Source organism: Myodes glareolus, chromosome 5, assembly GCF_982192425.1.
Source record: "Myodes glareolus chromosome 5, mMyoGla1.1, whole genome shotgun sequence".
Classification (NCBI taxonomy): Eukaryota; Metazoa; Chordata; class Mammalia; order Rodentia; family Cricetidae; genus Myodes; species Myodes glareolus.
The window spans coordinates 3,038,717-3,056,426 of record NC_142030.1 but is presented as its reverse complement, the minus strand read 5'-3'; the positions used below and the strand labels follow the sequence as shown (position 1 = coordinate 3,056,426).

At 48.1% G+C, this 17,710-nt stretch overlaps 1 protein-coding gene across 3 annotated transcripts in view; it reads left to right on the top strand.

The window, feature by feature from the left end:
* Kcnh1 (potassium voltage-gated channel subfamily H member 1) overlaps positions 1–17,710 on the top strand; it is a 295,808-nt gene that overhangs the window by 121,725 nt on the left and 156,373 nt on the right. For all 3 annotated transcript variants that reach the window (XM_085687514.2, XM_085687513.2, XM_085687515.2), the window contains one exon: positions 15,739–16,168. In XM_085687514.2, the coding sequence (XP_085543640.1) occupies positions 15,739–16,168 (430 nt within the window). The remainder of the gene's footprint in view (positions 1–15,738; positions 16,169–17,710) is intronic.

The following is a 17,710-nucleotide window of genomic DNA, read 5'->3' as shown; positions in this document are numbered from 1 at the left end:
ACCCCTCCTTTAAAGAGTCCCTACCCCCCACCCCAGCATCTGAACACCCCTCCTTTAGAAAGTCACTGTCCCCCAACCCCCAGCATCTGAATACCCCCCCTTTAGAGAGTCCCTACCTCCGACCCCAGCATCTGAATACCCCTCCTTTAGAGAGTCCCTACCCCCCACCCCAGTATCTGAACACCCCTCCTTTAGAGAGTCCCTATCCCCCTCCCCAGTATCTGAACACCCCTCCCTTAGAGAGTCCCTACCCCCACCCCAGCATCTGAACACCCCTCCTTTAGAGAGTCCCTACCCCCCACCCCAGCAGCTGAACACCCCTCCCTTAGAGAGTCCCTACCCCCCACCCCAGCATCTGAACACCCCTCCTTTAGAGAGTCCCTACCCCCCACCCCAGCAGCTGAACACCCCTCCCTTAGAGAGTCCCTACCCCCCACCTCAGCATCTGAACACCCCTCCCTTAGAGAGTCCCTACCCCCCACCCCAGCATCTGAATACCCCTCCTTTAGAGAGTCCCTACCCCCCACCCCAGCATCTGAACACCCCTCCTTTAGAAAGTCACTGTCCCCCAACCCCCAGCATCTGAACACCCCCCCTTTAGAGAGTCCCTACCCCCGACCCCAGCATCTGAATACCCCTCCTTTAGAGAGTCCCTACCCCCTACCCCAGCATCTGAACACCCCTCCTTTAGAAAGTCACTGTCCCCCAACCCCCAGTATCTGAACACCCCTCCTTTAGAGAGTCCCTACCCCCCACCCCAGCATCTGAACACCCCTCCCTTAGAGAGTCCCTACCCCCACCCCAGCATCTGAACACCCCTCCCTCTGGTTGCCTTGTTTATCCCTGTCCACTGCAGTGTTTCATTCAGTCTCCACCCCTGTCTTACTGTCATGGGATCTGATAGCTGGGGCCTCTGTTAAACAAGCGCTCAATCCTCTATGTGAACTGGATCATCTACAGGTTGAGGTCAGGGAGGGAAAGCTCCCTGAAGGAAGGCGGCTCAGGATTTGGTCTTGAGGAAAGCAGAAAGATGAAGGCTGAGTGTAGCTAGAGAGAGCTGCTTGTTGGTTTCTGGCCACCCGGCTAGCTTAGACCCAAAATAATCACATAGAAACTGTACTAATTAAATCGCTGCTTGGTCCATTAGCTCTAGCTTTTTATTGGCTAATCTTTTACATGTTAATTTAATCCATTTTTATTAATCTGTGTATCACTACGTGACAGTGACCTATCAGCTAAAGTTCTCAGTGTCTGTCTCTGGCAGTCCATCACTTTTCTCTGACTCCACCCTTCTTGCTCCCAACATACAGCCTAGCTTTCCCTGCCTACCTAAGTTCTGCCTTACTATGGGTCCAAAGCAGTTTTTTTATTCGTTAATGATAACCACAGCACACAGAGGGGTCTCAGCTGAGACCTCAGGAGGACTTAAAGGGCTGAAGCTGACAGAGGAAGCCAGTGTTGCAGCCTCCAAAGAGAGAAAGCAGCTAGACCTTGGGGCAGTGTGTGTGTGTGTGTGTGTGTGTGTGTGTGTGTGTGTGTGTGTGTGTGTATGTGTGTGTATGTGTGTGTGTGTGTGTGATGCAGACCAGCTGACTGTGCTTGGCTGCCTTTCAGTGTCCCTAACAGTCTCAGGAGAACTCATTCTATCTTTTTCTCTCTGTCTAAATACCCAAATCACACTACAGTATTAAAGAAATTATGCATTGCATACCCCACTAGATTAGGGGTCAGTCAACTGTGGCCCATATGCCAAAGCTGGTCTGAACTTGTTTTTGTACAGCCTATGAGCTAAGAATAGACTGGCACACTTTAAAGAGTTCAATAAACTCAAAAAAGAACACTACTTTGTGATATTAGAAAATTATACAAAATTGAAATTTCAGTGTTTATGAAGGAAGCTTTATGAGGATGGAGGCCTACCCCTTTGTTATATTCTGCCTGCAGTTGCTCTGGGATCTAAGGGCTGAGTGCAGATGCCATGAAGCATGTACACCACGAAGTCTGAAGACAGTATCTGGCTCTCCGCAGACAATACCTGCTGACCCCTAACACAATGAAAATTTTCATTTCTCCCCATTTCCTTTCAGTCTTTAGCTAAAATGCACACATAATTTATGTAGTCATACATATTATATATACAGTGTCTCACTGAGCCATAAACCTTTTCTGTAATAGTCACCATAATTATAATTTTAATGAGCTTGTATTTGTATGGTGCTTTGAAATGTAAAAAAATGCTTTATAACCATAATCATGGTTTATTATCACAACCACCCACATGAGAGGAGGGAACACTCATTTCATGAACTCGCATAGTGATTAAACCATGTGTGGGGACCCCGCAGAGAGTCAGCAGAAAGCCAGGATTTGACCAAATCCCTACTTCATGTTACTATACTGATAGTGTATAATTGTACCCAAGTCAATACAAGTCTTAATTTTTTCCATTTTTCTTATCTTGTGTGTGTGTGTATGTATGTTTAAGTGTGTTATGTGTGGATATGTATGTATGTTTTTGTGGGGGGTGCGTGTGATATGTGTGTGTATGTATGTATGTTCTTGTGTGTGTGTGTGTGAGGGGTGCATGTGGTCTGTGTGTGTATGCATGTATGTATGTTCTTGTGAGTGTGTGAGGGGTGCATGTGGTATGTGTGGGTATGTATGTATGCATGTTCTTGTGTGTGTGTGAGGGGTGCATGTGGTATGTGTGGGTATGTATATATGTTCTTGTGGGGGAGCAGTACATGTCTATGTGCATCTGGAAGCCTGAGGTTAATGGCAGGAATCATCCTTAACCACTTTTCCACCTTATTCATTGAGGCAGGGTCTCTCAGTCAAACCCAGAGCTCATCCATATGGTTAGTCTTAACAGTCCGTTTCTTCTGGGGATTCTGTCTCTCTATTCCGAGGTTATAGCATTCATATGGTTTCTGGGGTCTGAATCCCACTCTTCACCTGTGCAGCACCTTAACCTCTGGGTCATTGCCCCAGTCCAGTGCAAGGCATCTCTAAGGGACAGTTCCTCCACGACTGGACAGGAGGCTTCTCCTAGACTGTCCGTTCTGATGGCACGAACATCGTCTGAATGTCTGGCTGCTTGATTCCTGTTTCCGTGTTCTTTGGAAGGGATGGTGTGGATATGGTCTTTGCTTTCCAGCAGTGTGGATGGCGTGAACCTGAGTTGTAAGTAGAAGGTCCCTCCAGGACAGGTCATACCCTTTTCCAGCGGTGTGGATGGAGTGAGCCTGAGTTGTAAGCAGAAGGTCCCTCCAGGGCAGGTCATACCCCTTTTCAGAAGCTGCCTCCATAGACCCAGATGTCACTGTCAAACCAAGGAGCAGGTATCAGGGAGTGTCTGTCTGCACCAGGCTGGGTGCAGTGGGGGTGGGTGTTGAAATGAATAGAGTCTGGATGTCAAAGAGGCTGATGTATGTGGAATTCTGAGGGATCCAGCAAGCTAGCTGGGCCAGTGCTCAGTGGGGATGTGTGCCTGACCCTTGGAGCAGGGCAGCTGCGGCCAGAGGGGCAAGGAAGGTTGAGCAGGGTAGAGTGGATGTGGTGAGAGAAGCTGCCCTGACCCGTGAGCAGCCAGTGATGATCCAGTGGGACCATCAGTGAGACACTGCTGGACTGTGAGCAGCCAGTGATGATCCAGTGGGACCACCAGTGAGACACTGCTGGACCGTGAGCAGCCAGTGATGATCCAGTGGGACCATCTGAGACACTGCTGGACCGTGAGCAGCCAGTGATGATCCAGTGGGACCACCAGTGAGACACTGCTGGACCGGGGTGCAGAGAGATCCAGTGACCCTGTACAGCCAGAACAGAACACGGCTGCCAAACCCAGAGAAGGAGCACATGGTGTCTGCACATGGACATTCGGAGCTTACCAAACTGGGAGAAACTGTTTGCCAGGCAAACAGAGCCCTGGTTTGGGGTTCAGAGAAGCCAGCAAGGAAGGATTTCTGATTCTGAAACAGGCTTCTTCCTTTTGGCTTTCACTTCAGAGGGACAAATTGTCGCTCCTGAGGCAGCAGGGGCGATCTTCACTTTACAGAGAAGGAAACTGAGGCCCAGAAAGGTTGAGTACCAGGATGTAGCTCAGCCAGCGAGTACTCATCTAACAGGCACAAGGCCCCGGGTTCCACCCCTGTCACTATGTAAGTATGCTAACAGGGGGGATGTGGCAGCACAGCCTGCACTGGAGGTTCCCAAGTCCGGGAGGGGCAGAGGTGTTGTTCAGCACACAGCTGTTTCCCGCTTAGAGAGGTGATGCTCTGACGGGGATGTGGTGGCTGTGCGAAGTGTGAATCTGAAGGCCCTTAAAAGTGCTACAGCCTGGGCCTAGAGGCACACAGTTCTTCCAGCTGCTCGGGAGCTCAAGGATCTCCTGTGCTGTCCAGTGAGCTCAAGGCCCCGTGGGCAACGTTGAGTAAGACTTTGTCTCAAAACACAAAGCAGCGCCTGGCTAAGGATAAGGCCCAGTGTTAGAATGCTTGCCTGTTAAGTGGGAGACCTCAAGTTCACCCACTAGTGCTAAATTTAAAAAAAATGGGTTAAATGGTAAATCCGAAGTACATTTTATCACAGTAAAAATAGTGCACTCTGGTTTCTTCTCATTTTCCATAAAAGTTAGCTTAACATGAAACATGTGAGGGTCAGAACCAGGGTTGGTGCCTGGCCATCTGTCCCTGGAATGAACCGTTCTTCACACACTCTGGTCCCTCCTCTTTCAAGTGAGGGTTGTGGGTCAGGTCATTTCTGGGTCCTAGAGGTTCTGAATTCAGGCTTTGTTTAAGTTTCTGAAATCTGGCAAGTTTAAGTTTCTTTTGGCCACCGCTCTCTGTTGGCGGCTGGTGCTGTCTGCTCATCTGTTGCCTCAGGACTCCGCTCTGCACTCATCTAGGGTCGCATCTGGTGTCACCAGGAAGAGCCCTTAAGTCACTGTCTTAGAGTGACCAAAAGTAAGCTGGGGAGGAAAGGGTTTATTTGGCTTTCACTTCCACATCACTGTTCATCACTGAAGGAAGTCAGGACAGGAACTCCACCCTGGAGGGAGGAGCTGATGCCGAGGCCGTGAAGGGTGCTGCTTATTGGCTTGCTCCACCTGCTTTTTTATAGAACTCAGGACCTCCTGCCCAGGGATGCACCACCCACAACGGACTTGGCCTTCCCTGATTAAGTACTAATTAAGATAATACCTTACAGGCTTGCCTACAGCCTGATCTTATAGAGGCGTCTTAATTCCAGCACTCAAGGAGCAGAGGCAGGTGGATCTCTGTGAGTTCGAGGCCAGCCTGGTCTACAAGAGCTAGTTCCAGGACAGGCTTCAAAGCTACAGAAAAACCCTGCCTCAGAAAAAAAAAAGACAATTTCTCAATTTAGGACTCCCTCCTCTGAAATGACTCTAGCCTGTGTGAAGTTGACAAAACTTCCTGCACGGTTGCTGTCCATTGGTGAGTCATGACTTCAGAAGACACCTGCAGATGCCCCAATGTCGCTGGCAGCACTTGCTCCAGATATTGCATACCAACCTTCAACGTGTCCTGCAGGACATTTTCTTGTGGCCTTGTGACTGTGCTGAGAGCCCTGTGGGAGGTGACAAGTGGCATCTCCGGTGCTAATCGCTAAAACCTTAGAAGCAACCAGGGTTTCCTCTGGAAGATGAATGTCTGTACCTTGCTACCTACAGACAGAGGAATATTATTCAGTGTTAAATAAACTGTGAAGGCATGAAAAGACAGAAGGAAACTTTGAACTGCGTTACTTATGAATGATTTCAGTCGTAAAAGGCTACACGATACGACGTTCTGGAAAGGACAAAGCCAGGGAGGTGGTAACAGAACCAGTGGTTGCCAGTGGTTGGGGTCAGTGGGCAGAGAACAGAATTCTAGAAGGCTGCTGGGCTTGGACAGGCCTTTTCCCTTCTCTGAGCAGCAGTGGCTTGCCTGGGGTCAGGTGGGAACTCTTGGGAACCTTTGAGTGTTATGTAACAAGCCACTCCGAAAGCTGAAGCCAGCCCCTGTCTGTTGGGCCTACCATGCAGAGGAATTCTGTATACCCAATGAGGGTACCCATCTGTACTTCATTCCAGAGACCCCAGAACTGCATTTTCCCCCCAGAAGCCTCTGAGAGGAACCATTGCTTTTCCTCATGATGCTCCCACCGAGACTTACCCTCAAAGGCTAGAGGACCTCAGAGGAAAGCTCTGAACATGTTGGGTCCATTAGGGATGAAATGGCAGGGTGACTCTATTCTTACCCACCATCCTCCCTGTGCTGTGGGGAGGAATGGTCACTGAAATCTCGAAGGCCTTCAAGGAAGGACAGACAACATCAAAACCATGAGTGATAAGGAAGGAAAACACGAACCTTCATCCTGTGTGGAAAACCCTTCTTACCTAAACCTCCAGTGGCGAGAATCCCTTTGTCCCTCTGCCTTTCTGGGTTTGCCTGTTCCTATGGATTCCTCTTTGGGGCCCAGCCTTGATTTTCCCATGATCATGCAGAAGTATGTCCCATGGCTTGCCAAGTTACTTTCTTTAGAGTGCTCTGCCCCTCACATCTGACATATGAGACGGTCCCTGGGCTCTGGTGGTACGTTAGTGTCACGGGAGTTGTTTGGGTGGGAGCAGGGGCCCTAGTGAGCTGGGCTCAGCCAATCAGGGAGAGGAAGAACAGAGGAGCAGAGAAGAGGGACTTATTTGGTGTGGCCACATTGGAAAGAGGAGCAGAGAAAGGGGTCTAGTGACCTCAAGTCCATCTTCTGAGGGTCCCGGAATGAAGTTTAGTTCACATGGAGGGCAAGGGGTATAACTAAGGAGTCTTGTCGGGTGTGGTCTTCCCCATCATAGGCATGCCATTGTTTGGATTCATTGTCTCCTGCTATGGGGTAGACAAGTTGTCAGACTATATGAAATCTCTTCCTGGGGGACAAATTCTCCTTGTGGCTGGCACCAAAATCCAGACTTTTCCCTTCTCACCATGAGACATCTGGGGGAAATTCTGGTTTCTTGGGGACCATTGCTTCAGTAGACTGATAGCCAAGGGAGGGACACAGTGTCTCTAGAATGTCTTTATTTTTGCTAGGATGATTATATTAGCACCTCGGCTAAATCCCCACAGACACAACCCAGGGTTTCAGGTTACTGGCCTGCACTTGGCAGTACCACACGCCTGCTCCTTACATTCCAGGGGACCATTCACCCATCTGAACCAGGTGCTGGGACCCCCTCTTCACTGCTCATCCTCCAGGGTGCCTGTGCCACAAAATTCCCAATGCCTGGCAGGAGACCACCTGTTTGGGCGCTCCTGCCTGTACCTTGGTCTTTGGTCAGTATCAGACAGACTGGAGTGGCTTATATTCAGACAACGCATGTGTGAATCCAAAGAGACCACGTACAGAACAGTCTGTGCCTCTCCACAGCTTTCTAGAAGGATGAAGGACCTGTGCTCTCCTCAGGTCATAGACTTGGGATGTCTGTGACTTTTAGGAAATTCTCTTGGCTTTTTAGCCACACTAGACTCAGGCCTGTGTTGTCCCTGAGATTTTAAATCAAATTAACCTAAAGAAAATTAAAACCACTGCTAACACAGCTGTAGCGTCCAGGGTTCAGGGCACAGCCTGGCTCCACTGTTACCTTTGAGAAAAATAAAAACCACTTCAGACTGCTTGGATTCATCTCGTTTGGAAGAAGCCCAAACTCAGTATTCTGAGCAAGTGACATGTCACTTGATAGAACCAGAGTTTCTGTCCCTTCTCCTCTTGATGTTTTGCTCAACAACAAAGCGTTTATTTCCGGCACCTCCAGAAGGGAAAGCTTGATAGTGTAAATTCACAAGGGAATGTCCAGTCTGCTTCATGCTTCTGAGTAAGCACAAAGAAAGTCCACAGTCTTAAGCAATGATTTCTAAACTTCCCCCAATGACTGTTTTCTGTAGGGACTGCAGATGTGCCTTTTGGACAACATTATTGGACTAAACAAACCGAAGAGTGCAGGCAATCCCATTTCTGGTTAAAAATCTCCCTTTGGGCTCAGAAACCACATCCTCTACCCGAATATGGTCACCAGACCTGCTGGACGAGCCAAGAGAGGTCCCCTGTGTGCACAGCCTCATGCCTCACACTGACTCAATCACACGGTTGCAGGTGTAATTTGCCCCCCCTCCCCATGAAGCTTGCATTCTGCTTGTTCTGAGCCTGACTGCAGGCAGTTGTGAGGGCAGGGGAAGGGATTGGCCTTGCTTTTCTATCATTGCTCAGAATGAGGAAGGGGAGGCAAATTAAATTTCAGTTTCAGAGAGTAACTTCCAATGAAATCTGGTAAAGCCAATTTACTCCATTACCAACAGAAATGACTGTGAGCTCTCAGAGTGAGGAGCTTTCATGGAACATTCTTGAAGTCATTTTTGTAAGACAACACACAGGCAGTTTCTGTTAATAAAGCACTAAATCTTCATTTTAGGCAGGCTTCCACAAAGAAGGAGGGCTGGTGGAGGCTGGGGATATGGCTCATTCTTGCTTACGTACTTATTGAAGTACGTTTTTGGTTGTGTTGCCAGCACTACACAGTGTGTTGCTACACGCCCAGTATCCAGAACTTGGGAGGCAGAGACAAGAAGATCAGGAGTTCAAGGTCATCCTTGACTATGTACTGGTGTGGGAGAATTGTCTGTATTCTGTCAATCATATTTTAATAAAACGCTGATTGGCCAGGCAGGCAGTATAGGCGGGAAAGCCAGACAGGAAGTAGGGGTGGAGCAAAGAGACTGGGAGTATTCTGGGAAAACAGGAAGCTCCCTCCACCACTCCTGTGCAGACCACGGAAGAGGCAACATGTAAGCTGACAGCTGAAAAAGGTACCAAGCCATATGGCTAACATAGATGAGAATAATGGGTTAATATAAGCTATAAGAGTTAACAAGAAACCTGAGCTAATGGGTCAGTCCGTTTATAATCTTATGGAGTCCTGTGTGTGATTTTCCTTTGGGGCTTGCCGGCTGTGGGGTACTGGGCGGGACAGATACCCAACAATGTACTAAGTTCAAGGCCAGACTCTGCTACGAGGAGATTAGAGAGGGAGGGTTGGAGAGAGAGAGAGAGAGAGAGAGAGAGAGAGAGAGAGAGAGAGAGAGAGCGAGCTTGAGTGGAAAAGTCATGTATGTATGTAAATATACATACATACACGTGTGTGGGAGGAGGGTATGGGTTGTGACAGGCTGACTCACATGATCACCACAGAGGCTAAGCAGGCCCATGGTGGTGGCTGTGTACTGGCTACTAGAACCAGGGAAGCTGGTTATGGCTTGGTCCAAGAGGTCAGAAGTCTCAGAGAGACCTAAAGTACAACCCCACTCTCCTGGCCTGAGACTAAAGTACTGAGATGCCTCCAGCCAGGGTCTCAAGTGCAAATTTGAGTTGAGGCCACAGATCATTGGTCCAAGCCCGTGAGTGGCCTTGGGCAGCACACCTTGTAGGGAAGGAACAGCTAGAGGGAGGGATGTGTCTTTCCTTTCTTCCTGTTTGCTTTTTCATTCATTCATTCTGGTTATTAGTCTATTGGCTGGTGCTGCCCAGAGTCTGAGTCACTCAGTTCACTGGCCTAATGTGGGACGTCCTTCTGTATATGCATTGCATTTATTGGTTGATGAATAAAGCTCTTTCAGCCAATGGCCTAGCAGAGTAAAGTCAGGTGGGAAATCTGAACAGAGTTATAGAGAGAGAGTAAGTGAAATCAATGAGATGCCCTGTAGCCACTGAATGAGAAGGATGCCAGAACATTACCAGTAAGCCACAGCCTCGTGGTGAAACATAGATAAATAGAAATTGGTTAATGTCAGATGTAAGAGCTAGTGAGGAATATGCCTGAGCCATTGACCAAACAGTGTTGCAATTAATATAGTTTCCATGTGATCTTTCCAGTCTGGGCAGCTGGGAAAGAAAGTGCAGTCTCTGTCTACACTGGTCCACATGCACATGCATGCCCATCTTCTCTGCAAACACTCAGACACACCCAGTTCTTTGGATATCTTTCCTTCTTACAACTTGACTCTCCACATTAATATCACAATCCTTGATTTTATTTATTTATTTATTTATTTATTTATTTATTTATTTATTTATTTATTTTGATTTCTTGAGACAAGGTTTCTCTGTAGCATTGGCACCTGCCTTGGAATGAGCTCTTGTAGACCAGGCTGGCCTTGAACTCTCAGAGATCCGCCTGTCTCTGCCTCCCAAGTGCTGGGATTAAAGGTGTGCATCACCATTGCCCAGCTAACATCACAATCCTTTTAATAGACTAGTAGGTTCAATATCATCACAGTCTAGGTTTTCATTCAACAGACACTAATGGACCATCCGTAGGGAGTTCGGATAGGAGATGGAAGATGGCATTTGTGGTGCCAGTCGCAACCTGTGCATTCCTGTTCTCATCTGTAAAGTCAGTGTAGGCTACACTCCCCTGGGAAGGCCGAGGAATCGGTGAGATGGCCTCCCGGATGTCCTCAGCGCCTGGAGAATAGTGGCAGTCGCTTCTCTCACTGGCAGTGTCCTTCCAGACCTCAGAGAAGTGTCAGTCTGTGGCAGAGCAACAGAGCGTGACGTGCCCTTCACACCTCAGGGTGCTTTGAACTGGCCGTCACTTCTGTCTGGAACTTGTTTTTCTTAGACCATCTCATGCTCATGACTCCCCACCCTTGTGTCCCCTGGGCCCTTGCCTTGATGCCACAGTCTCTGTGAATACCTGAATGACAATGGCTGGCCACCTTCAAGCTGCTTCTGTGTTTATTTCTTGCCTGATTTGTTATCATACCTTCATGTACCAGCTCTGACTTTAGAGTTTTATTCTATTGTCTGTCTCTCTTAATTGAAAATTCTAGAAGGGCAAAGATTTGGGGTCTGTTCTGTTACCAGGGCTTAAATTATGAGTAGAGGCTCAATAAGTATTTGCTCAGCTTGGTGTGATTCCGACCTCCCACCCTCTCTACTTGGGGGACTGTGGCAGGAGGATTCCAAACTGAAGGCTTCTATGACCTGCATGATAAGTTCAAGGCCAGCCTGGACAACTTAGTGAGATTGCATCTCAAGATAAAAAGTAAAAGGAGGGCTGAGGCTTAGCACACTGAGCGAGTGTTGACCCACTCTATGTGAAGCTCCACCCACCCCTCAGAATTGCCTGAAGAGTGACTGAAACACCATTCATGTAGCCTTGGGGAGGACACACCAACCCGGAAGGACGTAGTATTTATTGTTTAGAGTGCTAAGTCATGCTTGTTTGGAAAGATGCAAGTGTGGAGCCCAGAACTCACCTTTCTTAACTTCAGGGTTTAAGGGACAAAAGTAGGGAAAGCCGCTGCCAACAGAAAGCCACGTGAGCAAGGTGTGAAGCAGGCACGGTCCTTGACGATGCCAGGTCATAGGCCTTCTCTCGGCATGACGGTAGGGAACATGAGCTGGAGAAGGGGGTGGGAGACGATCACAAGAATATTTTATAGTTCTAATTTACCATGACCGCCATGGCCTCCCCATACAGATCTGGGAGTCTGGTGAGGCCATCTAAGAATATAACATTTTGACAATACAGTGGCACCGTCTGTGACTTTAGTGTCTGCGCCTATGGCAGGAAAACAAATGTTACCAGGCAGAGAATTGGTGAGTCTAGCTGGATGAGAAGGTAGGGGCTGGAGGGATGGCTCAGGCCACACAAGCATGGTGACCCGAGTTTGGCTCAGAACACTCACATAAAGAGGAAAGCCAGGCATTGCTGTGTACCTGTAACCCCAGCACAGCGGGAACACCAAGGCTGCCTGGCTGCTAGCCTGGCTCCAGCTTCAGGAAGGACCTGACTCAAGGAATCCAGTGGAAGTGATGGAGCCGACACCTGATTTCCTCCTTTGATCTCAGCATGCACCCACCCATCTACCTACATGAATACATCCCCCCCCCACCGTGTGTGTGCGTGTGTGCGCACACACACACACAAGGCAAGGTGAGAACAAACCCAAGTGAATGACTTGTTTGGGCTGTACATTTAAGTAAAACTCGAAAACGTGCACCCAGTGAGTCTGAAGCCTGCTGAGCGTCCATCTCAATCGGGACCCATAAGTGTTAGATCACACAGGGGCCACTGAGATTTCCGGAGTCTGCCCCAGGCTAGCTGCAGCTTTCAGGGGTGAAACTCAGCAGCTTCTGTTCTTGCTGTCCTCTGTTCACGCTGACCCACGTGGGAACTCCTGGTTCTTCCTAATGTCACGATTCCCATAAAGCATCCAGAAAACTACCTGTGGCCTGAGATGGTTTTCCTGCTGTGACGAGTCTCTGGGGAATATGGCGCTGCCGTGTTTTAGTGTACTCAAATGGAAAAGAAGTTTGGAGGATTCTGTTTTATTTATCTCATGTACTGAACTTCAAGAAAGTGGGGGCGTGGGGGAGCCAAACTAATAGTCTGAATTGCTTTTGAGCAGCCATGATCCCAGCTGCTAACGTGGTAACAGAAAATTTACATGAGTACCAAGCAATGGTGTACCGCTGCGCAGAGACAGCAGTGATGTTCCAGACTCTCCCTAAAGCGGGGAAGAGAGAGCTTGCCCTAACCTCTAAGTCAGTTTGGGAGCTTCCTCAGGCTCCTCTGAGCACGTGCTGTGCACTAGACTTGCTGTGGTGTCGTCGATTCCAAAATGAGGGGTGACACCGTGCAACCCACTTGCTTCTAGCATGCATGACAGGTGTTGTCTGTCTTTGGGAAGACATATTTCCTGGTGACGTTTTGGGGAATGAGGATTGTATCACACAGGACCTCATGCTCAAGTGGTAGTGGACACAGAACACTGTGGACTTGTGGAGCAGTAGGGATGGGTTCAGACTTCAGGGTCATCATAGAGGCCCCATGGTCTAGAGACAGCCACAGGCCTGAAGGATGAGTGGATCACCAGATGGCTAGGGATAGGTCAGGCCTTCTGGACTGAGAGGCCAGCCTGAAGAGGCAGCACATGTACCTACATCATATAGACCATTTGGGTCAAATGACTAGAGCATAGCATGGCCTCTGAGTGGCATTTGAAGGTATTGTGACCATTGTGATGTAAGAGGAGGGAACAGGGATGTGGAAGGAGCATCAGAAAGGTGATGTAGCCCGCTGATGGCTTGTGGATGCCTGTGGTGGAATGGTGGTATCTGAGGCATGGGAGCGGTCAAAGGGAGGACGATCGTCTGTGGGGGCTTCTGGACTGCGGGGGGGTTGCCTTGAACTGAACGTGCACTAAAAGAAATGAGAAGGCATTTTTCCTTGGGAAGCAAGCTTTTCTTGGGTTTCAGGGACCCTCAGAGGGAGGTGGCATGTGGGTGGCTGCGTACATGGTGTTTGATTTCTGACTCATTCCAAAGACTCCTTTGCCTCCCAAAATACCTCCTCCATGCAGCTGTAGATGCTGCTCGCTTCGTTACTGGGAGCTGGTTACCCTCTGTTGGGGTGTAGGTGCACTGTGCAGAGATCTCCCCTCACCCTGTCAGCTGACCCCCATGAGGACCGTGTCCACTCTTGTGTGGCAAGGCTGATCACAAGAGGAACGGCTGTGCTGATGTGAGCATTGTTGATAAGAAACCATCACTGCTGTCGTGGTTCTACAGCTGCAAAGCCTGTTTATTTGTTCTGTTATTTATTTTGTGTCACTGGGAATAAAAGTTGGGGCTCCACAGAAGCTGGGCAAGCCCTCTGCCATTGAGCTACATACCCAGCCATGCCTTATTTTTTTTCTGAGAAGACGACAAATCCTGCTTCTCCTGCCCTGCCCTTTGCACAGCCTCATTTGGGGTCTGCTTGGGTGGGACCCTGGAGTTGGTAGGAAAGGGAAGCATAGTTCAGTGCTTATTTCCGGAATTTCTTCCTTACACACATTCTACAACTTTCATTAGCTTGGGTTGAGCTCCCACACAGCTCTCTAGGGAACCAGACTTGTGCGTGGGTCCACCATCTCCAGGGTATAGCTTCAAGATCACACAAACTTACCTAAAGACAGGACAGGAGAAAGAGAAAGCACACCTTTCCTGGAAGTGCCAGCCACAAAGGACTCAGGTAGATGGACAGAGCTGAGAAATGCGGTTTAGTGATGAACCCGTGAAGAGGACATGAGCCAGGGTGGCTCCTTAGACAAGCATGGGGAAACATGGGTTCCTCTTCCTTCTACTGTCGTAAGTTGATCCTGAGGCGGTGGTTTTAGGAGGACAGAGGATGAGAGAGGCCTGGAGGCCTGGAAACTGCCTAGTGGTTGGAAAAGAGAAGAATCCTGCATTTGCCATGGTGAAGGGTGGCATCTCTCCTTGGGTTCTTACTAGGTAAAGGCTGACAGAGTCCCGACTCAAAGAGACACCGCTGCATTGTTTGTTTTGGGGGGAAGTGGGAGAAGCTCATGGACATTCCCAATGTACACATCTTAGAATCATGTCAGAATAGGAAGCGGGTGCAGAGGGGTCCAAGTGCTGTGGCGTCTGTAGTGTATTTCAAGTGTCCGTTTGGGGTGCTGAGAGTTGGTAGGTTTGGGCTGTGGAAGCCTGAGTAGGGCTTGTTCACACAAGAGGACAAGCAGGTCACTGGAGTCCAGATGGACACAGGTGGCCCAGATTTCCACCCTGGTTTTCTTTACCTGCTACTGTTGTGCTTTTGTTCAGCTTTTTGGACTGACTCTGTGTGTGTGTGTGTGTGTGTGTACGTTTCAGTGTCTGACTGTACATACCCCAGCCTCACAGAAGTAATGTCCTTCTCAACAGAACCTCAGCTCTTTTTTCTTCCAGCTCTTTCTCTCTCTCTTACTTTAGTTTCTTCTGGTTTATTTATTTGTTTGTTTATTCTCATTATGGAACCTTGGCTGGCCTGGAACTTACTTTGTAGACCAGGCTAGCCTCTAACCCCAATCTGGTGCTGAGGTTAAAGGTGTGCACCTCAGCTATTTCTCAATTCACTTTAATTTTAAATATTTTTTCTAAATATTAAATTTATGATAATGACAGAGATTAGGTAACTATATGCTTTTATAACAAACTATGTGGGAATAAAAAAGCAGCCTGTGGTTCCTGATTGCTTTCTAATGCAAACGTATTTATTTGTGTATGTGCAATGCAGTGTGTTTATATAATTCATTGCCACATGAAATAAATATGATACAACTCAAATATTTCATATTGTATAATATGAAATATTATACAACCCTTGAAATTTTTCTTAAAATAACTGGTAGTATGGAGAGATGCATATGTAAATATACCCTAGTTCTCATCTGTAATAACTCTCCTTGTTTTGTTTATCTTTTAATCAAGTCATAAAATACTAAATAGAAATCTCTATTCCATGCACCTTGGAATAGAATTCTAATTTTACACGGTGGAGAGATGGCTTAGCAATTTAAAAGCTGTAACTGCTCTTACAGAGGACACAGTTCTGATTCCCAGAATGCACTTGGCATTTTGCAATTGCCTCCCGGGGACCTGACATTTCCTTTCTGGTCTCCATAGGCACCAGACAAGCACATGGTGCACATATGTAGCTGCAGATAAAATATTCATACACATAAAATTAAAATAAACAAAATCTTTTTTAAAAAAAGAATTCTAAGAATTTTTAAGGGTTGTATAATATTGCATGTCATGGAAGCATATATGATGCTTAAACTAACGGCAGTGGTGGGGCTGAAGGATGAAGCGTTAGCTATGTCCCTTTTCTCTGATTCTGTGTCCATTCCCTTCCAGGGCATCAGCAGCCTGTTCAGTTCTCTGAAGGTTGTGCGCTTGCTCCGTCTCGGGCGAGTGGCCCGCAAGCTGGACCATTACATTGAGTATGGAGCTGCGGTCCTGGTCTTGTTGGTGTGCGTGTTTGGGCTGGCCGCCCATTGGATGGCCTGCATCTGGTACAGCATTGGGGACTATGAGATCTTTGACGAAGACACCAAGACGATCCGCAACAATAGCTGGCTCTACCAGCTGGCGATGGACATCGGCACTCCATACCAGTTCAACGGGTCTGGCTCGGGCAAGTGGGAAGGCGGGCCAAGCAAGAATTCCGTCTACATCTCCTCCCTGTACTTCACCATGACCAGTCTCACCAGCGTGGGCTTTGGGAACATCGCCCCATCCACAGACATTGAGAAGATCTTCGCGGTGGCTATCATGATGATTGGCTGTGAGTATGGCACTCGGAGTGGAGTGGGGAACCTGCCTGGTAGCCAGGCCTGCTGCAGGCAGAAAATGGGGCAGGAGCTGCTCCACTAAGAGGGACCAGCAGACGTATTCTCTCCTGAAGACTAGAGTTGTGGTATTTCTGATCACTAAATCAGCACATGCTCATTGAGAAGCAGGTTTTGGAACTATAAATGGTGTGCGGCTGTAGCTCAATTGGTAAAGCGATTACCTAACTTGCAGAAAGCCCTGGGTCCAATCCCCAGCGCTGTATAGACTGGGTGTGGAGGAGCATGTGGGTAGCCTCAGAATTCAGGACAGTCGGGCTAGACAGAAAGTTCTAAGCCAGTCTGGGTTCCCTGAGACCCTGTTAGTGGAAAGAAAGGGAGAGAGAAGAAGAGAGGGGAAGCGATGGAAAGAGACAACAATCACTTTCTGGTGCCTTCACTGGTCTGCTTTCTCTCTGTACCTGGTCTGGATACCGATTTTTATTAAGTTTGGAGAGACCGCCTCACATACAGCTTGCTGAGAACACTGACAGGTCTTTTTTCTATGTCCAGTTTAGTCTTAAAACAGCGAGTGTGGTGTTTTGGTTACACAGCAGAGCCCACCTGACAAGCGTCTTCTCGCACCACCACCTTTCTTTCCTATTATTTTCACCTAACGTGTGCCTTGTGCCATGTGTCAGTTTAAACACAGCTTAGATCTGCATAGCCCAACCTGGCACGAGGAAAGAACAATGTCTGAGTAAAGAGCTTAGGGTGTCTTTGGCATCTTTGCGTTGGTTATGGCTGAAGTTCAGGGTTAAAAGAAATATTCTATTACAATTACTCTCCCCTTCAGTGTTTCCTAGGGAAAATTTTGCTTCTTTAGAACTTATCTGAATCATCCCTTCTTTCTATGCTCTTCCATTCTTGCCCTTCCTCACCCTGTTTGTCTTGCAATGTAGCCCAGGATGACTTGGAACTCACTGTGTAGCCTGGGCTAGCCTCAAACTCCTGCCAATCTTCTTGCCTCAGCCTACTTGAGTGCTGGGATTATAGACCTGAGTCATAATTATTCCCAGCTAAGATCAATATTTTCCTGTCTGCCTCTTGGTAGAGAAGTCTCCATGCTCGATACACAACACACACACACACAACACACACATACACACATATACACATGTACAAAGAAATAGATTAATGGCATACTGTTCCTGCATTGAATACCCCTCTAGTTCTTGAGGCAAGTGCTTAAGTGTGAGTCATTTTACCATGACAACTGTGTGGTTGTCGCTGAGAAAAGTGCCTTTGGCTGATGACAGTGACCTACCTTCCTTCATTCCAGGAAGTCCGAGTAGGGTGGAACCTACCTGGCTGGGGACATCAGTGAGTCTGAGTGGCTTGTGATCAAGATGCTATGGTGACTGCTGTATTGTGTTGACAGGGGACGGGCTACACGGGGGAAGTACACTCCATTCGCAGTGGTCTGGTCACCCAGAGAACTCAACTGCCAGAGCCCACGGGCAGGACTTCCTCTTCTTGGATGAGGTCCTTCAAGGTGA